Genomic DNA, 24496 nt, shown 5'->3' with positions numbered 1-24496 from the left:
TTTAAGTGGACTCCACACCCAGCATGGAGCCCAGTGTGGGGCTTGAACTCACAATCCTGAGATCAAGACCTGAGCTGAGATTCAGAGTCGGATGCTTAACTGATCTTGCCACCCAGGTGCCCCTCATTTGTTTGTTTTTGTGCCAGTATCATTTTGCTTTTTCTTACTTTTACTGAATATGTCAAAAGCATTACATTAGGTTTCTTCTTTTTGATTCTGCTACATGTTGGTTTTTATTCTTCCATGTAACTATTGATGTGTGTTTATTCAATTTGTCAAAGAAATTTAATTTTGATTGGGATGCTCTATGTAGATTAATTTGAGGACCATTAACATTTTTATAATACTGAGTCTTCCCACTCAGGAGCCTGGACTGTCTCTCCATCTATTCGACCAACATTCTATGTCCTTTATTAACATTTTGAAATTTTACCTACTGTGTTCTTATGAATTTTGGTTAACGTAGTTTAAAGATACTTTATGGTTTTTATTGTTATTATGAATAAGATCCCATTCGATTACATGTTCTAAGTAGTTATTGCTGGTATAGGACAATGAGTTGATTTTTATAGTTTGGCCACATATTTGGCAGCCATGAACTTACTCTGATTACTTTTAGTAGTTTGTCTGTTGAGAATGCCGATTTTTCTATTTACATTACAAATAACATTTTATCTCTCTTTATAATACTCTATGTAATTTTTGCTCTCTAGTACTAGATTAAATAGTAATTGTCCTAGTAAATATCCTTGTTTCGTTCTTATGCTTAAAAGAAATTCACATTAAGCATAATGTTTGATGCCTTTAGTTTCAGTATATAATCTTTATTAAACATTCAGTTTCCTTCTATTTATCTCATATAAGGAACTCCTAAAAATATCGTAATAGAAATAGACTCTTACTCCATGCTTTTATCTTGCATTACTTAAGATAATGATATATCACTTTTTCACTAGTCTACTAATATGGTAAGTTGTATAGATTTATTTTTATATTTGAAAACTCCTTGCATTTCTGAGATAAACCCAGCTTGTTCATGATATATTGTCAGCTTCAGAGATAAAGCAAGTGTTATTGCTGTTGGGTGCAAGGCTAGTATTGAAAAAGAAGCTTTAGTTCATCCCAGTCTTTCATTTTATCCTTCATCTCCCTTTCCACACAAACAGGTTTTTCTTTTTAGGCACTTACATAAACGGTTTTTGCCATTTAGAAACTTTTAAAAACACTAAGGCTCAGCTAAAAAATTATTTTTTTCATTCTGCAAAATCAGAAATTTTGGAAAATATAGTGAAGCAGGAAGAGAAACAATTACTTCAACCACTGCATCCAGAGAAAACCTCTCCCAACATGTGAACTCAAGTAGGTACAGCATGATATGCTTTTCCAGAACTACATTCCGACAGCAGTTCTACTAAACAAGGAAAAACAGCCAGACCCCAATACTCACCACATCGCTGAACACTGCAGGGAAGAAGCTATTCACTGAAATCCTGCAGAATCTGTGGATATTATTTTTTTAAAAGTAAGTTTATTTTTGATTGTACTTTATGAGTGTTGCCTATACAATCTAATATTTATAAAACTCAGTCAAGAATTATAAATGACCAAGAAAGCACAGACTAATAATCACATTTCATACCTTTGTCATACTCTGTAATTCCACATGTAATCTCTTATTTGATCTTAAATTTCCTGGAGATAAGACAGAAATAATTTTCTCCCTTTTACTGAAGAATAATCTAAAGATCAGTTTAACACGTGGTATAGCCAAGATATTAGACATGTTGGAATAGGTTTTGAAGACGCTTAACTGACTGAGCCACACAGGCACCCCCGTGCCGAGAACTTTTAAGTCTCTTGGTAACTTTCAAGGATGTCCTACAATACTATTGACTGTGATCACCATGCTGTCCATTACATTCTGTGGGTATCACTTTTGTGTCTATCTCATGATGTAAGCAGTGAGCAGTCCTAGTGATTGAGCCAAGTAGCTAGAGAGGTTTGGGCTGAACTTCAAGTCACATGGCTCTCGAGCACTACTTTAGTAGGGAATAAAAGAGACCTGGACCAACTGGTGAGGCCTAGAGTGAGCTGGGGCTCTGGAAGAGGCATTGACGCCAGGCGTAGAATGTTCTGAAATATCTGCTAACAAGGCAGAAGATCAGGAAGTCCTTTCTGTTGTTTGGCCATGGGCTTCAACCAGCTGTATTAACACATGATGGTATCTTTCATTTCTTTGTGTTTTGTCAAAAATGGCAAATAATTTTTTGGGTCTAAACATAGCCTTCATCTTTTCTTATGGATAACTTTGCATCTCTCATCATAGTTTTAATTGATTTCACAGAGTCTGTGCTGTGATGGTTACTCTCCATCATCCCTGTAGAACGGTTCTGCACATTTCTCTGCCCTGCTCTGTGTGCTGGAAGGAGACTGTACCACTCACTCTGGCTCCCTGGCCATGTGGCTTCTAGTTGGGTCTATCCAATGGGAGGTTCCATTGCATAAAAGTCCATAGTACCCTCATTCCTCTACTCACAGTGGCCTATGATCATCAACAGAGGCTGTGTTCTTTTACCTCCAGCCACAGCTCCTATTGGGTGATTTATCTCCTGTGGCCAATGCCCGGGTTGGGTTCTGGTAACATAATTCATTCTCACTGACCCTTTTGGCTTAAAGATGGGAATGCCCATCCTTAACAGTTTTCCTCATTCTTGCCTTCACCTCTATAAACAGTCCCTTTAATAAAACCTCTTTCATTTGTTCCTTGAGTGTACCATCTGTTTCACGCTGGGACCCTGACTAAGACCCTTGTTGAAAGGCCTGTCATGTCCCACAGACTGGTATATTTTGGAGTTTGGGGGATACTACAGGCTTACGATAAAACCTTCCTGTTCTATGTAAGCTCTACACCCAACGTGGGGCTCGGAATTGTGATCCTGAGATCAAAAGTCACATGCTCTACAAACCGACCAAGCCAGGTGCCCCACCAAACCTTCCTGTTCTTTGCAGCTGGGTTCCAGCCTATTTGGCTTTGATAAGTCCCAGCAATGAATGTTGCAATTTATAGGTGACAGTGAGCATGAAGAGTCCCTACATGAACTTGCAGAACACCAGTTTATGATTCTGAAATGCAGGTCCTTTGGCCACTGAATACCGCAATTTAACTGTGAGCTGCACATGGAACCTCATGGTTGCCTATTGACTTTCTCTATGATTTTGTTTTGAGACCAGAAAGAGATTCTCTAGTAGAGTTTTGTTTTCTTTATCTTAATTTCAGACTTTAATAATAATAAATAATAATAATAATAATATAGTACTTTGTGTCAGGCATGATGTATGCACTGTTAATGGTCTCACTGCTGATACAAGGAAACTGAAGTCCAGGGAGAAGTGAAAAAACTTACTCAAGTTCACACACACAGTAAGCAGCTGAGCAGAGACTCACCCCAGGTCTACCTAACTCCAAATCTTGAGACTTGAAAATAGTTGTTTCCTTCTACTTCTAAAATTCCTTATATTGATTTTATTCCACTGTTTTTTTTTTCTCTCCCAGAAGCAACTTGTAACATCAGATTTCCACATGAGTTAAAGTAGATTTCAGGAGACATACTAGATTTCACTTTGAAATGTCTAATGCTAATACTCTAGTTTTGAATGGTACTTATTATATACTGATCTACATAAATCCTGATATAGAAGAAAAATAATGTGCTGCGTAGTCTCTGTACCTGCACATCCAATTTTCAATTTGTTCTCTAGTCTAGGAGAGTCACCTTTTGAGTCAGAATCACTAGACTGTCTTGACCAGTCGGTCAAATATGGGTTCTGGCTGACTTGAGCCAATATGAGGCATAGCCAGAAGATCAGTCTTGAAAAAGAGTGAAGTTCATGGTCCCATTGTCTTTAGCCCTTCTGGACCTCAGGTTTGCGGTAAATGCATTTCTCCCCTCGAAGCCACAGCCCTTATTGGATGGTCTTCTTTAAAGGGAGTCTGCAGGTTCTGGTAACTGTTCCTTTCCCTAACTTGTTCACCCTTGATCATAACAGCTCCCCATCATTGCTATCCTTATTTCTGCTCACTACTCAGGAAACAGGCCCTCATGAAATTGCCTTCTTTGTCCCAGAGGGTTATGCCAAGAGGTTCTTGTCATGATCCTCAGGTAAGAAAATTTTATGATTTACCCAAAGCTAAGCCAGGAGAATGTCAAAGAATAAAACAGCTTCAATACTCATCTTGGAACCATGAAAGAAAATTGGAGGGACATAGTCAACCATAAAGAAAGAATCCTGTTGGGAGAAATAAAGACAAAAGTTCCACCTGAGGACCTACAGCCCTTCTGTGGTGCCCTCACCAGCTTTTGAAGTGTCCCTCATCCAATTCCTCTGAAGGTGCTCAGAGAAGCACCAATGTAAGCTGAGTTGATGATCTTGGAGCTCTTTTAGATAGTTGTCTGCAAGGTTAACACCAAATCTTAACTATAGGAAAAGAGAATTTTAATAGTATTTTGATTGAAAATTAACTCCTCCTTTCCCCCTCTTCTCACTAAAACTCTCAACGTCCTAACTATACTGTCAGTTAAAAAAAAACAAAAAACAAAAAACAAAACCAAAACCCAAAAACAAAAACAAAAACTATCTTTGGCTTAGCAAAATTACAGGCTTTTCATAATTCATAGCTACATAAATAATTTTTAACTACAAAAGCAATATGATTTGGAATGAAAATTTTAGTGCATAGTTTAGAAAAAGTTTAGAGCATAGTTCAAGAGTGGAAAACCCCATTGTCTTAGGGCTCTAGCCCCTGGAACAAATGTGAGGTAGAAAATGCCACTGTGAATTCTATTGATGCTGTGGTTAAAGCTAATAAAGTGTCCTTTGAAAGATCTGAAGTAGAGAATAATGTTATAAAATGTTTTAAAAATGATAGTTTAAGAGAATGTACTCAGGATGAGCTCTAGTCTTTCTCTAAGTTCTTCATCTTATGCATATTGCAAAACTGATCTGGTGTATCTCCACGCTAAAGAGTATCAAGTTCAAGATGGGTCCCTCTGTAATCTTTTACTTCATCTACTCAGATGAGCATGGATCATCTCAGCTAGTCACCTGCAGAAGTATCTGGCAGGGGAGTGAAATGGCTGTCTTTCTTGCTTGAAGGCTTCCCATTCTCTCAGACGGGTTTGCTTGGAGCTCCCTTCATATGATTGGTGATGGCAGTGGGGACTACATCTCTCCTTCACAGGGAAAAGGTACCACTTTCCAAGATGGATAATCTGAAATATCTCTCACACTTTGTCCTTTGTAGACTTTCTTTCTTTCTTTCTTTCTTTCTTTCTTTCTTTCTTTCTTTCTTTCTTTCTTTCTTTCTTTCTTTCTTTCTTTCTTTCTTTCTTTCTTTCTTTCTCTCTCTCTCTTTCTTTCTTCCTTTCTTTCTTTCTTTTATTTATTTATTTGTCAGAGAGGGACACAGAGAGAGCAAAAGCAAGGGGAGTGGTAGGCAGAGAGGGAGAAGCAGGTTCCCCACTGAACAGGGAGCCCAACACAGAACTGGGTTCATGACCTGAGTCAAAGGCAGACACTTAACAACTGAGCCATCCAGGCACCCCTAAATCTCTGCTTTCATATGTTGGGTAGTAGGAAGGGACAGCTAGAGCATGACTGGAGTGATAACTAATACGACCTGAAAAGGATAGCTGTCTGCAGATTTTGTGGCATTGGTTATAAGGTGGACTACTTGACGCTTCTTTGTTCTCAGCTTTCAGCCCAAGGTGCTAATTCAGGTGTAAAAGGAGCAATCACATTTGATACATTTTAAATAGCTTTTAATGTCATATAAAGCAATAAAACTAGCTTGGTGTCTGGTAGATCTTATAGACCATCTTTCTGCTTTAAAGAAGCACAAACTCTAAAACATCTTAAACAAATTAGAACCCCTGTAATCCTTTCAGAGAGCCAGCATTTGTGTCCTTTGGTAATTGATGCTAGCATTTTATCACTGCTATCAAGGTGTCCAACTCACTTATGACCTCTCTCCTTTAGATTATAGCATAAGCCCCTCTCTCTGCCTTCCTCAGTGGAGGAGTAAAACCACCCATCTTCATATCCCAGTCCAACACTGTATAAATGTGAAGGTAGTTGCTTTTTAACTGAACCCAGGGACCAACCCTTCCTTCCCTCCTTCCTTTTTTCTTCCTTCCTTCCTTCCTTCCTCCCTCCCTCCCTCCCTCCCTCCCTCCTTCCCTTCCTTCCTTCCTCCCTCCCTCCCTCCCTTCCTTCATTCCTTCCTTCCCTTTCATCTATCAGTCTTAAATTTTTGAGTAAATGCATTTTGTGGGTATATAGTCATCTTTGCTAACATGCTACATACTTTTAAGGTCTGGTTTATACTTGTGTCTTTTATTTTCACAAATGACCTCTGAGGATTGCCAAGGCAAATGCAAACATTTCAACCTTGAGGAAGAATCTCCTTAACATGGATACTTGCTTGAAAGATCTGATGTATTTCGTGGGTTTCTGGGAACTCGCACTATTTTGTTATATATTTGGAGACAAAATAAGATCTGGAAAACACAAAGAGGGAGGTAAGTAGGGAAAATACGAATTCAAGTTGTCTCCAGGAAAGCTTAAGAATGGAAGAGATGAGTAAAGTTTTATATTTTGGTGGGAAACTTAATGGCCTTGGTTGGATTCACTTGCACATTTAATATGTATAATATTCTGTATTGTATGGGCCAGTTCCTGGGAATGGTGGTGAAGAGGCTGATTTAGGCATGAAATAAAGTGCTATGCAAGTTGCCATCATGGACCAGATAATGTTAAGGTCAAATTGCTCAAGTGCAGATAAGTTACAAGATGGAGATGTGAAGAAATCTGGGAAAGTTTCATGCATCTCTGGCACTTGACCTGAATCTTTAAGTCAAGTTTGGTCAGGGAGAGATGGAAGCGGGGAGAGAGGAGGAAAGAAAAAACTTCCATATAAATGGGAAAATATGAGCTATTCACAAGTCGTAGATGTTGGTTGGTTCTGGTTCGTCGAAATTAACCTGGTGTATGGCTTCTCTAGTAGCATCATTTTCTGGAGGAAGTCAGAAGGAAATCATCCAAGAAATCTATGATGAGATCATTAAACATTTCACTGAAAGATACCATTGCAATTAATTTCATTTGCAATATGCATGCTTATGAATCATTATATTTGTTGGGATGTTGTGAAAAGGTCAAAACTAATTATATATTTGTTATGATGAGCTTAAAATTCTAGCTGTCATTTGTTATCTTGTCTCCCTTGAGACAATGTAGACTCAATTCCATCCCTACGTTGGAGTTTGAATGTCATTTTTTAAAGCTTTAATGAAAATGTTTCTTTCATCACTGTAATTTGGTTTATTATGCTTAATGCCACCAAATTACTTTTAAATCTTGGCATGGCTTTATTAAAAATGGTCTCATTTTAATTTGCTGCTCTAGGTACAGAATTTGTCATGAAGACAAGGAAAAGCAGCCTGCCTCTTCAGAGATATCCTGGAAGTAGCTTAATGACAGATCTACAAGTACTGAAGACATTATCAACGCATTTAAAATTCTCTGTGATGTTGGTTACTTGAAAATCTTTATCTTGTGTGTGGGGTGTTTCCTGAAATTGTTATATTTCTTGGTCTCTTACTGAAAAATTTACCAGCATATGTTCCTTGTGGGTAGATGGGAATGTAAATCCCAGAAAACTCAATGGAATTCATAGTTGCAGTCCCTAAAAATCAAGTGAGCCAACAAAATTTCACCTTTGAAATCTGACTTATTTAATTCTAATATTCTCAAAGGCGAGGACTATATCATCTTTAAAATTTGTGGCAGGTGTCTACATGGCATATCGTCAAAAGGTTGTCATTCATTATTCATCAAGTCTTTATTACCCACTAAATATAAGAGGGTAAACAACTTCTATAGAGTGATTGATATTTAAAAGATATAGTTTGATTCACCTTCTAGAAGCTTATAATCAACTGGGAGTTTATGATCTAATGGTCTCCTATGAGGTTGCTGGAACATGATGCAGCTTTAGATGTTTATAGGAACTAACACATTATGCCATTTCATATGTTTTAATTATGATCTGAATGACTTGCCTTAGGAACAAGAAACGTTCAAAGAGTTATTTCAAATCAGTAATACAACTAGTCTGCACATTTGGTGGAGAGTTCATTTTATTAACTATTAAGGGTTAGAAATGACATTTTACTATTTAAGTACCTTGGCAAGGCATTGGTATCCTTCGATATTGTTTCTTGGAAACATTAATAGCTATCTCTCTATTTATTCTATTAAATGATAATGGGAGATGACTAATTGCCCTATGATACTCCTTTAAAAGTTGGGTCAAGAATTTGGTTTAATACAAAACAAATATTTGTTTTAATATAAATAAAACAAAAAATTAAATACATAAGTCCATTTAGTGCTGTGATTAAGAGACTCTGGACTCTGATAGATTGAAATTAGAATCTTGGTTCTTCAACCTACAGGCAGACTGCCTTTGGGGAGCTACTTACTCTTTTTTCTTGCAATTTCCTTTTCTGAAATAGAAACAATAATACAGAGTGCCAACTTCATAAGGCTGCTGAGGGGACCACTGTAAGATCAGGTATGTTTTGGGGGAAGCCTGAGTTTGCTCAATAGTACTCAGAGTTAGGAGGGAATGGAGTGTGGTTGTGATGATGTGGTTGGGGTTATGTTGCGTCGTTTGCCACTTTATAGTTAAGTGACCTTGGGCAAGCTGTTTAAGCCCTCTAAACCTCAGTTTTTAACTCTGTAACAAATAATGTTTACTTTCAGGTTGCTATCACTATTATATGAGCAAGTGTTGTGAAGTACATATAGTGCAACTGGCTTCAGCACATCCTCTTTAAATGATAGCTGCTATTACAATGATTAACATCTGATAGCATGATTTTGATACATACTAGGAGCATAATCCATATCAAACTAAGACAGTGAGATGTATCTATCTATCTATATCTATCTATCTATCATCATCAATCATCTATCTAATCATCTATCATCTATCTTTTATTTATACATATATCTATCTATACCTATATATGTATAATCTTTCTCAAAATGTCCAAATGAAATATCAAAGTCAATCAGACTCCTTCCAGATTATCCTGGATAACTTAGATGGTGGATAGTGGTCCCTTGCCTTCCATTTGGATGAAGCTTCTCTTTTGCCATCAGTAGAAATTTCAACTTTGTTAGTAGAGCTCTGCGGCTGCCAAGAAGATGAAGTCTAAGGACCAACGAGCAAAATATCCTATGACTTATTGTCCACACTGGGGTGCTTTTGTGAGGGTTAGGGGGCTACTTAACCTATAAGACTTCATGATTTCAGGCTTCATGCAGAATTGTTCAAGGCAAACTAGGACATCTGGACATTCTATGAATGAAGAAAAGGGGATGGGAAATCATGGGGAAAAGGAAGGAAAAAGCATATGAATTAAATATGCAAGCCAGACAATACAGACCCACAAATCCTTTTTGGAGTCTCAGTTAACTGACTAGGCTGTGTAAAAATGAAGTAACTTCTTCAACTGGTTATCTTGTGGGCAAAGCTTAAAAGCAACCTCTCTGGTACACTTGTGACATAGTATGAGGATGCTCATCTGCAAACCCAGCCCACACACTTCTGGATTTCTAAGTGTCAACTTGTCAGTATGGTTTAACGTTGGTCATTTCTTTCCCAAGGCTTATGGGACTCTGAGTTACTACTTGTAAATATAGCATATATGTCTCCTACTCTGGTGGATTTACTGTTCCTATTTTGTCCTGCTTTTTTCCTCCACATGGCCATTTTTTAAGAAATGTAACTGGAAAAAAATTTCCCCTTGTATACAGGACTAGACATGAACAAAACTGAGAACTGATTTTGCCTTTCAAGTCCTAGCCTCACTTTTTATTACCTCCTCCTCACCCTAACCGGCTTCTTCTCCAAGCACTCCATTGCATTAGGTGGAATGGCTTGTTTGTCCTAGCCCTGTACGCTCGTAACACTCCTCTGGACATCCTTGATCAGTGAATACCTGTTCCCTTCTCCTTGCTCCAAGCTGAAGGATTCAACTAATAAATGCCTCGAGCAAGCAGAATGTACCTTGAGTCTCTTTCAGACAATGCTTCACTTTGTCACCAAACACATCGCCCCCTCTGACATTGGAGAGAATCTGGTGGACCATATCTTTTGGGACTGGTAGACTTTATGTTTCTTTAAAAAAAAAAATCACACTGCATGGATACCTCCTAGAAATACCTTTCCCAGAACAGTCACTCTTACATTATTCTTCCTTTGAAATGACAATCCCAGGATCTTCTTGATTTAGAGAGGGGAGAAAACTATAAGAGACCCTTAACTATAGGGAACAAACTGAGGGTTCATGGAGGAGAGGAGGGTGGTGGGATGGGCTAAATGGGTGATGGGTATTAAGGAGGGCACTTGTTGGGATGAGCCCTGGGTGTTCTATGTAAGTGATGAATCACTAAATTCGACACCTGAAACCAATTTTACTATATATGTTAACTAATTAGAATTAAAATAAAAACTTGACATAAAAAAAGAACATGTTTAGTCTTTTGGATCAGGCAAAGGGTTAAATTAAAGGAGGAACTGCTGAGACAGAGAACAAGAAGTTTGAGCTATTTGATCTTTGTCTAGTTTCTTTGACCTACTTTCTCCTCATTTCTCTCTCTCCAGCTTCTTCTAGGCTAAAAATTGAAAATTCTGAACTCCTAGATGTGTCAACAACCCCATGAGGTCAATGCAAGCGAGGGGATCATCTCTTCCCTTTTCTCTGTACTAAAGACAAGAAAGGCCCAGACTGGAAACTTGAAAAGGAAAATAAATCTTAGCCATGAACATTGTCTTTCAATCAACACTGACCTCCCTCTCTCTAGCTGAATATTTCACCTGGGTAATCTTTTTTCTGTTAGCATCAAGAAGTTGCTGAAGGAAAAAATGTAAGATCCAGTTTTTAATTAACTTTGCCATTGATTTCCACATAACTGTGTATGAATCACTGTTCTTTGGTGAAAAGGATGAAAATCTCCAAGATTAATGGTTGTTCTCAGGGATTTTTCTGGACCAAGTTCCAGATATTCCACAGTTTCTCCTTTTTCTCTCCTCTGAGCTCACTCTCTTACTCTGTTCTTTGCCCTAACACATAGAGACACACAGAAACATATGTACATGCGTTCACACCAAACGTGCTTTCAGAATGAAAATATTGGGGTGGAGGAAGGAAGAAGATCATGCACATTCAGTAGTTGCCATAAAAGTCCTATTCTGCAATTTTGCCTAGTTCAATATATTTTTTAACCAATTTACTCATGGCAAGTATTATATGCCTTGAATGAAAATGCAGTTATGGCTAAGTGAAAATGAAAGTGGTTAGTGGGCCTTAAAGTACCCGTAAAGCAGATTGACACACAATATATTTTAGATATTAGAAGCTGAAATACTTCTTTTCCCACAAATTACTGTAGCAGTCTGTGAAAAGATACAGTAATATTTTCTGAAATGAGAGAAAAGTATCATACTGTCACATTAGAAAATGGAGAATAGAATGCCTTTGGTGTAATTTTTAGTGAACTGAGTAAATTACATATTTCCCCTCTAATATATTATCATTCTAGTCCATCTTCAGCTGTTGGATTCACCATATATCTGTTTGTTTTTCTGTCTGTTTCTAACTGTAAGCGTATAGTTTTCAGTGTAAACATCTTCGTGGTTTTTATGTAAGCATCTTAATGCATTTTTGAATACAATACATTGTCTTCTTATTCCAATTGATCCCAAATCTGAGCATTGATCATAATCACAGAAAAATATCTGTCCAATATATGTTATTGCTCTTTTAAAGGTGACTTTTTTCTTTTGATGTCTGGAAACATTTTTGTACTTAAACTCTACAGGGACTAGACTAAAAGATTCTTTTAGTGATAGAATCATCCTACAGAAACTAAGGGGACTTAATCATATGAAATATTGACCCAGTGCCTGCTCCTTTCCCTTGGTTCCCAATATAATGAATGATACCTCAACTCTCCAGTGACGCTTCCCTCTCCCCCTACCTCAGTCCTGGGCTTTTTCCTCAACCCTGTTCTTCCCTCCCTCATGACCACCGTCTGAATCTATGAATCTCTCACATGAGTTGTGCTTCTAAGTTACCTCAGTCATCCAGTGGTCTGTCTGCTGTTGCTCTGGCCTGGCTGCCATGTCCTTTCCCTGGGTTCCTGAAAGAGCCTTCAGGTGACTTAGTCTCCTTGCCTTCAATCTTTTCTTGACTTTCAGCCAGAGTGATTGTCACCTGTCAGACGCATTGCATCCTCTTGCATTTTGCCACACACCCAGCTCCTTTCCCTCCACCATTCTGGGCCTATTTGCTCTTCTCTCAGGGCCTTCAGATATGCTGCTTCCTCAGCCTGGAATGCTTGCTTCTCCATCTTATGTGCCTCCCTTCACTTAATTAACTTGTCATCCTAGTTGAGCTATACCTTCCTTCAGGAAGACTTCTATGGCTGAATACTTCTCCAGCATGTTCCTTCAGCTTCTGACTTCCATAGAGGAAATGCTAATACCACTTTGAGTAACAGAACATTTTTCTTTTTTGTTTAACTATAAACTGTGTGAGGGCAGGGACCACATCTGCCTTCCTCACCACAGTATGCCCAGAACCTAGAATGGTACCCAGAATGTGGCAGACACTTTTATTTTTGGGATGAATATCCCCTTTTTTAGAATCCTTTTTCTTATGCTCACCGATGTTCCAAGTGCCATTTTAAAGTATTTATGAAGTTAGGTTTTAAAGCACAAAGATGAATAGTTTTACTTTACTATAATAGCTAGGTATTTGGTATGAACTAAAAGTATTTTTTTTAACTTAGCCAGAAATAATTCTCTCTGTCTTAACAGGTAAGAAGAATCATCAAAATAGCAAACTGACAACAGATAACACTTGGCAACCAAACACTGTGAATGGGAGCCAAGTAAAGGGGAACAAACCAACAAATCAGAACTTGTTCTGAAAAAAAAAAAACAACCCTGTTGTTTTATTATTATTTAGAAAGCACACACAGCAATTTATCGAGAAGAGAGAAAAGGCAAAATAAGTGAGCATACAAATTCACTTCAAAAGAACCAGTGCCGCTTCCACGTACGATCTATGTGAGTTTTTAAAATTTCGTATTTCTTATATCTAGATACATAACCAGACTTATGTATCTAGATACATGGAAACATGTCACACACTTGTCAGGAATCCTTTCTCCTAAAACCTGTAGCGAGCATATCGTTTCTCTTTCTGAAAGCTGCCTGCAGATGTGTTCTTGGATTATGCCACAGTCTCTTTCCTCTGAGTTCGTCTCTGATGACAAGTAAGGATACTCGTGAAGGGAGATTTCCCCTTAGTTCTTGACTTTTTCTTTAGCTTTTTCTGATTTTTGAGTGAGATTCCCAGTTCTTCCATGATGGCATTGAAAGAGAGACACTGGAGAACATGAAATAGTAGAGCATCAGTGTAACCAAACTAGCTCCCTCCTCCACTGATCTGTCTCTCACCTGGGTTTTTATGAATACGAGATATTGGTCTGAGGCAACTCTGCCAGAGAGTAAGTCCCTGGCCAGCTCCCACACCTCCTCCTCCACCCACTGGCCATCCACCTTTTCTATTTGGGGAAACTGGAGGCACCAAGCTAGCTGGGCAGACTTTGGGGTTTCATTCACAGATGCAGTAGTATAAAATGACCCAGTTAGGCTCTCAAAATGGACAACTTACCTTTGCTGAGACACCAAAATAGAGTTAAGTTAAGTCATTTCCCCCATTGAGATGATCCAAACATTGATAGGTTTATCAAGGCATACGGACACTTCAGTAATGCTATAGAAAATGAACAAACCTTCTCTACACCAAGGCTTTGTTTTTTTCTCCCATGAAACCTTACTTTGTTCCTAAAATAAAATCTAATTCTTGATGACTTTCCTTTCTGATAAAAAAAAAGAAAAAAAACAATTTTAAATTGTATATTTTCTCCAAAAAAAAACCAGAGATCTGGCAGCAAAAATGATGCAGCTGTGGTTGAAATGAAAATAATATGGTACTGAGCCACACAGTAAAGATGATGGCATAATACAAGGAGAAAATGGAGCAATGACTATGAAATATCACACATATGCAGATGGCATATATATATATGTGCAGATCTATTACAATTACACGGTATGGATTCACATGCATAGTATACAAATGTTATAATATAACATAATTTGCTTGTCATTTCTTCCAGCCAAGATAAGATCTTTGAGTGACAAATTCCTGCTTATAAAGATTTCTATGAAGTAGTATTGTTTCTGATGAGATCACCCTTAAAATATCCTTCAAACCCCAAAGCCTTTGGTAAAGTGTGTGGAAGGGCAAGTGTGTGACTCCTTTGTGATTAACTCACAAAATGGATGTGTTAAAACTCAAACGATGACGTGCCACCAGATGATTTCTCTAGGTTGTGAGGGCCTGATGGGAAGAAATTGGTGTTTCATGTGTGCAAAGTATGAAATGTCTCCTGTGGTCCTTGTATATCAACGGGCAACATGTGTTTTTGAAAATTTACACTCCATTTTTGTTCCATAGGAGACTTGATATAGTTTAAATTAACAGTATTTTTTTTTAAATAATTTATTTATTTATTTATTTGTTTCTTTCTTTATTTATTTGAGAGGGAGGGAAAGTGCACAGGAAGAAGAGCAGAGGGAGAGAGGAAGGGAGATAATCTCCAGCCGACTCCACGCTGAGTGCAGAGCAGGAGGCGGGGCTTGATCTCCCTGAGATCATGACCTGAGCTGAAACCGAGAGTAGGATGCTTAGCTGACTGAGCCACCCAGGCGCACCGAAATCAGCAGCATTTTTAATTTTTCTACTTGATTTGAAAACTAGACAGACAAATTTAGATCCTAGATGTAAATTAACTGGTCTATCAGACACACACCTCTAAAAGAAGTAGTTTTTGTATGACTGTTTGTCTCTTTTACACATAAGTGTTTATAGAATTTGAATTTCATTTCCATTTTCTTAGAGTACTGAAAATTTATGTCATGCATGTTAATTTTCTTTCAAATGGTAAGTTGTGGCTTCAGGGAACTGAAAGGGGATCACACCACACAAAGAAAAACTTCGAAATGTTTTCTATGAATTATACTTACAAAAAATGTTACAGTAAGTATGTCACAAATGAAGTTTAATGTTTTTTTTTGTAGCATTATATGACGTGAAATTTATGTGTTGCTACTAAGATGAACTGAATATTTTATAGTTCTTTTGTGGCAGATGGTGTTGCATTGGGGTTTTGCAACTTTTGCTCAGGTATTTATTTCAGTGGAAGGTGTTCCCCGCTCCCCCCAGGACATTTCTAATTTCAGGAAGTCATTAAAATAGAAGGAAGAGAGGGAGAGAAAGAAGAAGTGCCAAGGATTTTATACCCCATGCTATTACACACAAATCTCACAGCAATCTCATAAGGTAGGAATTATTATGCACATTATGTAGATGGGGAAATTTACTACTGGAGATATGAAGTAATTTGCCCAGGAAATGTCGTTTGTAAGAGGAAAAGCTTACATTTGAACTCAGTCCATCTGACTTCCCAGACTCAATTGCTTTCCCTTAAAATCTCCAACAACTTGATTAATTATTTTCAATTAAACCACTATATAGAGCTTTTTGTAGATTCTTTTCCTATAAATATAGGTTAAGAAATTGCAATCTTTGTGTTTTATTTCAACTCTCAAACATTCAATTTTAGACATTTCTCTTTATTTTGCACTAAAACTACCAAAGCGAGTCTCCAAGTGTGGCTCACACAGGAGACACAACCAGGAGGGGATTTGAAACCCCCTCTCTCTCTCTTATTTTGGGTAGAGGGGCAGTCACAGATCTTATCTTGACAATATGTTTCAATTATGTTTCTCTTTTAAAACACAATCTTCCCTCAAATTTTGTATTGCCTTAAAATACAACAAATGTCTATTCTTTTGATTAACCACAAGTATTTATTTCTTGCTGCCAGCATGAAAGTGAATACAAATAAGAGTTTTATGAGTGGTCTGGCTTCTCTGTCTTTGGTCACAAACAAAGATTTCTTTTTGATTCTCACTTTGTCTCCAACTGTCAAAAAGAAAATGGCAAGATATTGGAGCTGACCTTTCTGCTTCCAAGTTTTTGCTGTAGTCATAAAGCAAGATGACCTTTAAGGTCCCTACCAGCCATGAGCTCAAGCAAACCACACACTCTAGTATCCACAGGAAATGGAACTGTGAAGGTCATCTCTCAGCACAGAGTGGCATGGGAGGGTCTCCTATTCATTCATCAATTTGCCTTTTATAATCCCTGAATTAAAGATTATATATATATAAAATAAAGATTGAGCTTCTAAATTAGGATAAAAATTTAAGTAGCTTTCCAAAGCTTCTATTTCTGGACATGTCTTTCATGAACTCCCTTGTGTTCGTAGGGCCATAGGAAAATTATGTTTAAGCATGGAAGTTTAAATTTTTAAACTAATTTCATTAGAAAGTATCAGACATATGGATGACCACCTAGCTGCCTTGTTCAGGAGGCAGGCAAATTAGGGGTAGGATGGATACCTCAGCAGTATCCTCTAGTGCTTTGCAGACTGGAAATTCCCCTGTAGCATGCATTCTAGGTCCTTCTATTTTTCTCTGGTGGTTTGAGTTCACATTTTCAATGGATCTACATAAAAAACCATGAATTATAGTTGTGAGTTGGCCCAGTATCAGAAAGCTGGAGTTTAAATTTTAGCTACAGTGCCCAATAGCTGGGTTTCTCTTTGAGTCAGTTTCCTTATCTATAAAATGGAAACAATAGTAGAAGCCTTTTCACTGAGTTGTTTTGTGAATGGTTGGGCAGGTACCTGTAAAACAGCACAATTCCAGGCACATGGTGAGTACTCTTTCTTTTAAAACAACATTGTATATATCACTGAAAATATTTTAAGTCTATGGAACTCGATATGTATTTTTTTTTTTTTGGGGGGGGATGAAGGGAGGAACAGCGAAAAGATGATGCTCCTTTAATTTTAGCCATTATATGACTTTCTACGCACCGATTCCTTGTTTATACCAGTGTTTTAAAGTAGGTTCTATACATGTTTCATACATCAAATTTTCAATGCTTATTTTACTTGTTTTACCAAGCTCGTAACATGTTTTGGTGTTGATGTAGTAATAGGCTTTATGACAGCTTGTGTTTTGCCTGTGAAGGATAGGTGCTCAAGCATAAGAAGGAAATGAAAATTAGCTGCAGTCCCTTGCCATTTAAAAAAATTATCTCTGCTTCTGAACTCATTGACAATGAATCCCTATGATGACAAGTCGGATAGGAAAATTCACTTATAAATAAATGGGTTTTTGGTAATAAACTTATGTCAGTGCCATTTATGCTGTTCCAGACATCGTCCAAAGAAAAAGTGCTGTGTGTGTATGTATGTGTTGCTCATATGTGCATGTGTGCATGCACCTGTGTGCCTGTGACTTCTCTTGTAGAGGGAAGGAAATTGAAATACAAGGAGTCTACTGGAAACCACAAGTGAAGCTTCAGCCAGCCCTGTAGCTCTTCTGGTTTTACAAGGAAAAGGATTTGCTGGTTTATTTTGCAGAAAGCCATTCCTCTTCTCCACTTCCTCTGTGCCTGTGGTGTGTCCCGAGTGAGCCCCCAATTCTTCTCTTCCCTTGCCTTCTTTTGCTTTCTTTTACCTCCCTCTTTGGCTTGATTTTTAAAAATATTTGCTGGCAGCATGGCACCTCCTTTGGATTAATCCCCAATATCTGATTTCTTGGCACTAGTGTGAACCTGAATATACATTCTTCTTCTTTCCTGACACCTTTATCCTCATATCACAGATATTTCCCTGGAAAGGGTGGGAGGAGCTAATCGAGTTCTTGTTTTGTACCTAAAGTAAACTGCCTCAAAAAAAAAAAAAAATGCAGGGGTGGAGAGTGATTTCTTTTAAGTTATAGGAAAAGCTGTGTGCTAAAATTTGATTTGAGTTTACAATATTGAAAGCAATATTGAAGGCTAGGCTGACTGGGAATGGCTTTCAGACTGGGTGCAAACTCGGCATCAGATTGTGAATATCAGACTGATTTGTCATAGTATATTTAACATTTATGTATTGGGTGCTTTTATTCATATTTGGAAGAACTGCTTGGAATGCATACCTTTTTTACACCTCACATTTTCTATAGGTTTCTCTCATTACTTTATTAGGCCTCTTATTTAAAGACATTTGAAGTGGTCTGTGACATTGTCTAATAAATTTTCACACTACGTGTTGAAGAGAGATATAGATAATATTTGTGTCATCTTATAGATATAAAATCTTTCATTTTATGTAGATCTGCTTTACTTGAAAGCAAGCTCTAATCTGAAACCTTTTTGTAAAGACCATTTTTAGTAAAATAGACCAAATTTTAGTGAAATATAGAAATCAAGGAACAGATTACTGAGAAATAATGAGATTATCTTTTCTGTTATTTTCCTGGTTTGGTCAAATTACTATCATAGTTCAGTGGAAGCAGTGTCTCAATGATTTTTTTCTTTTTAACAAGAAGGTCTAAGCATTCACATCCTTAACATTTTTAAACTCTGAGGTTCAATGTGAGAACAAACTTAGAATGTTCAAAATGTCAGGAAAATTTTAAGGAATAAGGATGGAAGAATTCTATTCATACATTTGCTACCTTAAGACTTTGGAAAGTCTGGTCACCTCTCTGCATACACTTTTTTTTTTTTTTGCATACATGATTTATGTCTTCACAGGATCATTGATGATCTAAGAGCAGAGATCAGACTCCAGTGATCCCCCACTAATTATGTTAAAGAAGGGGGAGGGGAATTGCTGGAGTAGCCACGTGTACACAGTCTTTGTGTGAAGTTTTTGTATCCCAGAACTCAGGATTTGGCTACCATTTGCTCTTGTTTTATCAGTTTTCTGGGTTCATTCAGAAGCCCTGGGCCATTTCTCATGCAACCATCCTTGGACTTAAAAAAAATGAATTTGAGAGGTTGGGAGTCAGCCATCATCTCAGCTTCCAGAACAGTGGTTATAATTAATTGTGCCTGAAAGCTAATGAGGAAGCTGATTCTCATCTCCTGAGTCTATGCCCAAAATTTAGGGGTAGAGGAAATCTAGACACTGAACTGGAACTTCAAAGCGTTGTCCCCTTATCCCTACTTGTGACCCAGAAGCCACTCCTCCCCCAGCCCGTTTGCCTACACTTTCAATGTTTAAACTGGCTTTCCACTCTCTTCAGCCCTGTCTTCCCCTGGGCTACAGTTCATCAATCCCATTAACTCATTTTCCTAGCTCCTTTTAATTTTGTTTTCACCATCTCTATGTCCTTTCCCCTCTCATATCCTCTATCTTATCTTTTTTTTTTTTGCCCCCACACTTGAGGTTCACTACCAACATCTTTGCTCTCTCAGATCCTAGCTGTAAACTAATTCTATGAATGCTTACGCCAGAATTCCCTGTTTTCCAATCTGAGTTCCTTCGAACCATAAACATACACTTGTGGGAGACACAGTGACACCAGATACATGAGGATCATCTTTCTCGGGTCCATCTTTATTAAAGATTGTATTTAGAAAATTTTCTTCCAGGGGCGCCTGGGTGGCTCAGTTGGTTAAGCGACTGCCTTCGTCTCAGGTCATGGTCCCGGGGTCCCGGGATCGAGTCCCGCATCGGGCTCCCCGCTCAGCGGGGAGTCTGCTTCTCCCTCTGACCCTCCCCCCTCTCATGTGCTCTCTCTCTCTCTCATTCTCATTCTCTTAAATAAATAAATGAAAGAAAATTTTCTTCCATCAAAATAAATGTAAGTATATAGTGGAATGGAGATATGTATATATATATATACATATATATATTTGAGTTTATATATATATTTCCTTAGAATTCTTCTTTTTTTAATTCTTTTTTTTAAAGGTTTTATTAATTTGACAGATAGAGACAGAGCGAGAGAGGGAACACAAGCAGGGGGAGTGGGAGAGGGAGAGGCAGGTTTCCCGCCGAGCAGGGAGCCTGATGTCGGGCTCAATCCCAGGACCCCGGGATCATGACCTGAGCCGAAGGCAGACGCTTAACGACTGAGCTACCTAGGCACCCCCCTTTTTTAGAATTCTTAAAGAAATTTTTGACTTAGGGTGGCTGCTCAGGGCTCTACACCCAAACTGTTAGGGTATCAGTTCATTCTCCTCTAACATTAGGTAAAATTTCATGGAAAACTGAAAAGTGAGTTAACACTGGAGCAGTGCTCCATTTTGATACTAATCCATGTGCTTTTTCCAAATCTTCTGAATCTGAACCCTTTTTCCACTTTTAAAGTTATAGCAAGAGCTTTTATATGCATTGCCCTCAGGGTAAGGTTGACATAGGAAGAAAAAAAAAAGTAAAATTTGCAGCTTTGAGTTCTTAAATAGATTTTTGTGCATCTATAGAAGCCACTGCAGTCTTTGAAGCTATTAATTACAATAGCCCGGTGTTTGAAAGAAGGAAAAAGAAGGCACTTTGGATTGTAAAAGTTTGCCTTAGAGCCTTCAAGGCCCAGCCGGTGGGACTGGGGATGGGGTATGAAGCTAGGACAGTTCTGTGTTTGTTTTCAAGGAGAATCGTCCAGCCAGGGGCTGGAAGAGCCTAGAATACCACAGAAGGGGCCCCTCACTTGCCACTTCTGGGGTTAAACTCCCATGGTGTGGGATAAGGCAGATAGATGTGGGACAGCTTAAAAGATGGGGGAATCTGAAAATACAGGGAAATTGTGCCCACTCTCTGTCTCAGACTCAGAGGAAGCAGTTACTAGAGCGCAGAGGACCTCTCTGAAGGGTACTCAAGAGCAGCTGAAAATTTCCACTGCCTTAGAGTGGGCGCGAAGGTGGCTGTTAGGTATGGAAGGTGGCTGCAAAGTGGCCCATTTTAGTGTTATGGCCAGAGAGCAGAAAGTGTTTTTGCTATGAGGATAAGCCTCAGGTGGGCCAGACATATCCAGAGGTAAGCAACTCTACTTGCTTAAAAATGACAGGAATGTGGGTTTGCCTGCCAATCCAAAGTACCCACAGTGCTTTTCTCCTGTCTGGAGTCACCATCAGAGGCCAATGTGACCGTCTTCTTTGTCCTTCTGGCTTCTTTCTGGCTTCCTTACATCTCCTGAGCCTGCCTCAGCCCTTCTTGCAAGCTTGAAGCCTACACATTTCCTCTGCATACTGGTCTCATATGTACCTGATAGGGGCCCCCATGTTGAAGGCCTGGGATCATCCTAGGAAGACTGACTTTCCATTACCATATGGACAAGAGGGCCTGGTCCTTTCAGCAACTCAGAGGCTGAGTTAGGGCCCTAAAAATAAACTTCTAAGAAATTTTTTACATGCCTCCTCTCTTATAGAGAATGGTCTTGGCCTTGAGGTAAACTGAGCCTGATGGAGGGTTTTAGTTGTCCATAGTGCATGTATGAGCTACCATGGAGTCCTTGCAGTACCAGCTTATGCCCACATGTAGTGGACATATATTTTCCTCAAGCTATAAACTTAGGTGTGCAAGAAAACTATGTGATGCCATAAAAAAATAATAACAGATCCCACCTTAGCTTAGAGGTCCCCATCTGCTAGTGGGTATTGCCAGCTTAAGGTAACTCACTTTGACTTAAAACCAAGTTTCTTTTGGTTAATGGCTCAGTTAAAATGAACCTTTCCCCACTTCCTTTCTCATTTTCTTTCCCAGGTGCATCTGGGTGTAGGAGAGTTTAATAAAGGGCCTGGGCGTTGGTGATGGTGGGAACAGCTAGTCTGTGGACAACCTCAGTCCTTTGGCTTCCACTAGGGTGTGGCATCCTAGGACGTCATGGATGCTGCACTCTGTCTCTCTCTGCTGTGTTCTCTGAGATGCCTGTAGCCCCCCTCTGGTCTCCATGTCAGGTCTACACATTGAGTCTTTTCTACTCCAACCTCAACTACCTCACTGCTTCTCTCAGCTCTTCCACAAGGCTCTTCATTGGGAAGCACCATGGAGTTTTGGCTGCTTTCCTTGAGATGCTCTGGGACTGAGCAGGACTATGAAGCTCTTCAAGGTTCATGGCCTAGGCGTTGTGACTCCCCCATTCTGGAGACAGTTGGATGTAAAATTTCTCCTAAGTTTTGCCACCTCCTGGGCCATACCCTCTGAACCCCAAAATAGCATTTTCTGTTTAGGATCCCCCCTGAACTTTTCTGAGGTTTCTATTTTCCTGTCTTCAAGTTGGGACTTGGCTCAGGGATGGTCATGAAGCCTTCTCTCAGGGCTTCTGGTACCAAGAAGCTTTAATGACTTCCCTCCCATTCTTCCCTTCTTTTCTGGGGGTCAAAAGCTGGTCAAGGATTGGAACATGAAGGAAGAAAACATCATTTTGTGCATCTCCCCAACCTTGGGCCTCTGGGCTGTGGCTCCTGCTAATTACAGATAAATTATTTAAATTATATAACAATTAACTTACTCATGAAACACCCGGTTCTTGAGCCTGAAAGCCACAGTTTTCAAGATTTTTGTCTATGCTACAAATCTGTAAAGTCTACTTAAAACTCAAAAGCTAGAGTTTGATTCATGTCTGGCTTGGAAGCAATACATATCAAATTAAAGGTGGAGGAGGGTAGGGGTAAAAGCAATAGACAATAAAAGCATATCAACCTTTTTCTGTTTCCTTTTGTCTTTAGCAGAATTAAAGTTCCATTTACAGAATAGTTTTCCCCATGTACTCCAGTCCCATTGATATCCCCTTTCTTGAATTGTGATTGAAAATGTAATCAGTTCCATAGCTTCAAATAACTTCTAGCTACATGTCTTTGTTTGGCTTGTTTGTCTGTGTGGCTCATCAAAGTCAAGAATGATTCCCCTTTTGTAGCCTTCCCTGTGTTTTAATGCTTTGCTTGTGAGTGGATGAGAACTGTTTCACTCTTTGATGCCACGATGGCTGGTTCTCTCTATATCCAGAGCAGACCATTCCATCCTGCATCATGGGCAGGAATAGGTGATTCGGCTTATGGCAATAAGAATTTAATATTTTCAAGATAACTGAACATATTTGTAACATATTTGTATTTGGCCAAGCTTTTTTTGTCCTGCTTCTATATTTTTATTTCTTTCCCACTTTTTATCAAACTTAAAAAATATTGTGGCTGGAAGAGAACTTTAAAGGTCACCCCCTAATTCCATAGATGGGGAGACTGAGAATGAGGGAAGAACAATGACTTGCCCAAAGTCACATACCCATTCAGTAGCAGAACAGCAACCTGCATTCTTGGCTTGTGATTCCCAGGTCATGTTTCCTTTGAGCCATTTATACGTTCTAGAGTTTGTTTGGTTTAGAGGACACTGCCATTGTACACTAGAAAAGTTATTTCTAAATAGTTACTAATTGCTTCCTGGCCTCTCTGTGAATTGGTGAATGTTTAGGTTTCCAGGCAAAGGAAAGCTTCTTTGCATAAGTATAGAAACAACCTATTGAGACTTCTCCAAATCAATTGTTAAATAAAGTGATCAGACTACAGAAGAAATGAAGCCAAGGACACTTTGAAAGCATCTGATAACGTTCCCAGTGATACTTAGGACTTAAGATAAATGCAAAGTTAAGGTCTTAGGGTTATCTGTGGACAATAGTTTCTTAGTTCTTATGGTTGGTAAAGACTAAGTGATCAGGGCACCATTCTTCCCCCCCTCCACCCCCCCCAGTTGAAAAATCCGAATATTTGAAGTCTGAATACTTCAATTAAAAAATTGGGCAGAAAGGAAATTCTGGCCCTACTAACTTAAACTTAGTGGATAAATGGAACAACAGTAACTTCATTATATCACTCAGGTCTTACTCATTATTTTTGTGTGTATCTGGATGTGTATGTTGTAACTTGGAGACATGGCGGTATTGTGCAATTTGGCCAATTAGTCCTATTTGAGTTGCCGATTCTGCACCGCATGAAACCACACAGAACATTTGGTTTTCTATCACAAAAATGTTCTTATTTGTGCAAATAGAATTTCTTTGAAAATTTAAAGGAGAATCCCATTTTCCATGATGTCAGTCTCTATGGAGAAGATTTTGAAAGCAAAAATGATTTTAATATGCTTGTGCATCTGTGCATATAAAATTCCATAACTGTGGGAAGCATAATGAGATGGTTCCTAAAGGCAAGTTAAAACTGCAGCATCAAGCAGAAAATTTTCATTATCTATAAGAGTTAATTAATAATGTCATTTGGCACAGTCAGATGTGCAGAAAATAGTGCAAGAAGTAAGAATGCTTTGCTTTCCTTTTGCTTTTCAAGGCCAGACTACTTTTAAATTGCTTACCGGGAAATAGACCTCATAGTTAAAAGGTCATGGGCTTGGAAACTAGTTGGGATTCGTTGTTTTGCTGCTTTGCCATAGATAG

At 38.6% G+C, this 24496-nt stretch overlaps 1 protein-coding gene across 6 annotated transcripts in view; it reads right to left on the bottom strand.

Moving 5' to 3' along the window:
- Nucleotides 1-13370: 13370 nt before the first annotated feature.
- GRIK1 (glutamate ionotropic receptor kainate type subunit 1) overlaps nucleotides 13371-24496 on the bottom strand; it is a 362944-nt gene continuing 351818 nt past the window's right edge. For 4 of the 6 annotated variants that reach the window (XM_028116022.2, XM_028116036.2, XM_028116043.2 and 1 more), the window contains one exon: nucleotides 13371-13526. In XM_028116022.2, the coding sequence (XP_027971823.1) occupies nucleotides 13371-13526 (156 nt within the window). Of the gene's footprint in view, nucleotides 13527-13935; nucleotides 14023-24496 lie in introns of all 6 variants that reach the window. The other 2 variants (XM_028116006.2, XM_028116012.2) reach the window with 1 other exon arrangement.

This window comes from Eumetopias jubatus, unplaced genomic scaffold, assembly GCF_037043125.1.
Source record: "Eumetopias jubatus isolate StellerSeaLion01/CBP00866 unplaced genomic scaffold, mEumJub1_p1.0 scaffold_1, whole genome shotgun sequence".
In the NCBI taxonomy this organism is placed as follows: Eukaryota; Metazoa; Chordata; class Mammalia; order Carnivora; family Otariidae; genus Eumetopias; species Eumetopias jubatus.
This window is presented reverse-complemented; position numbering and strand designations above follow the sequence as displayed.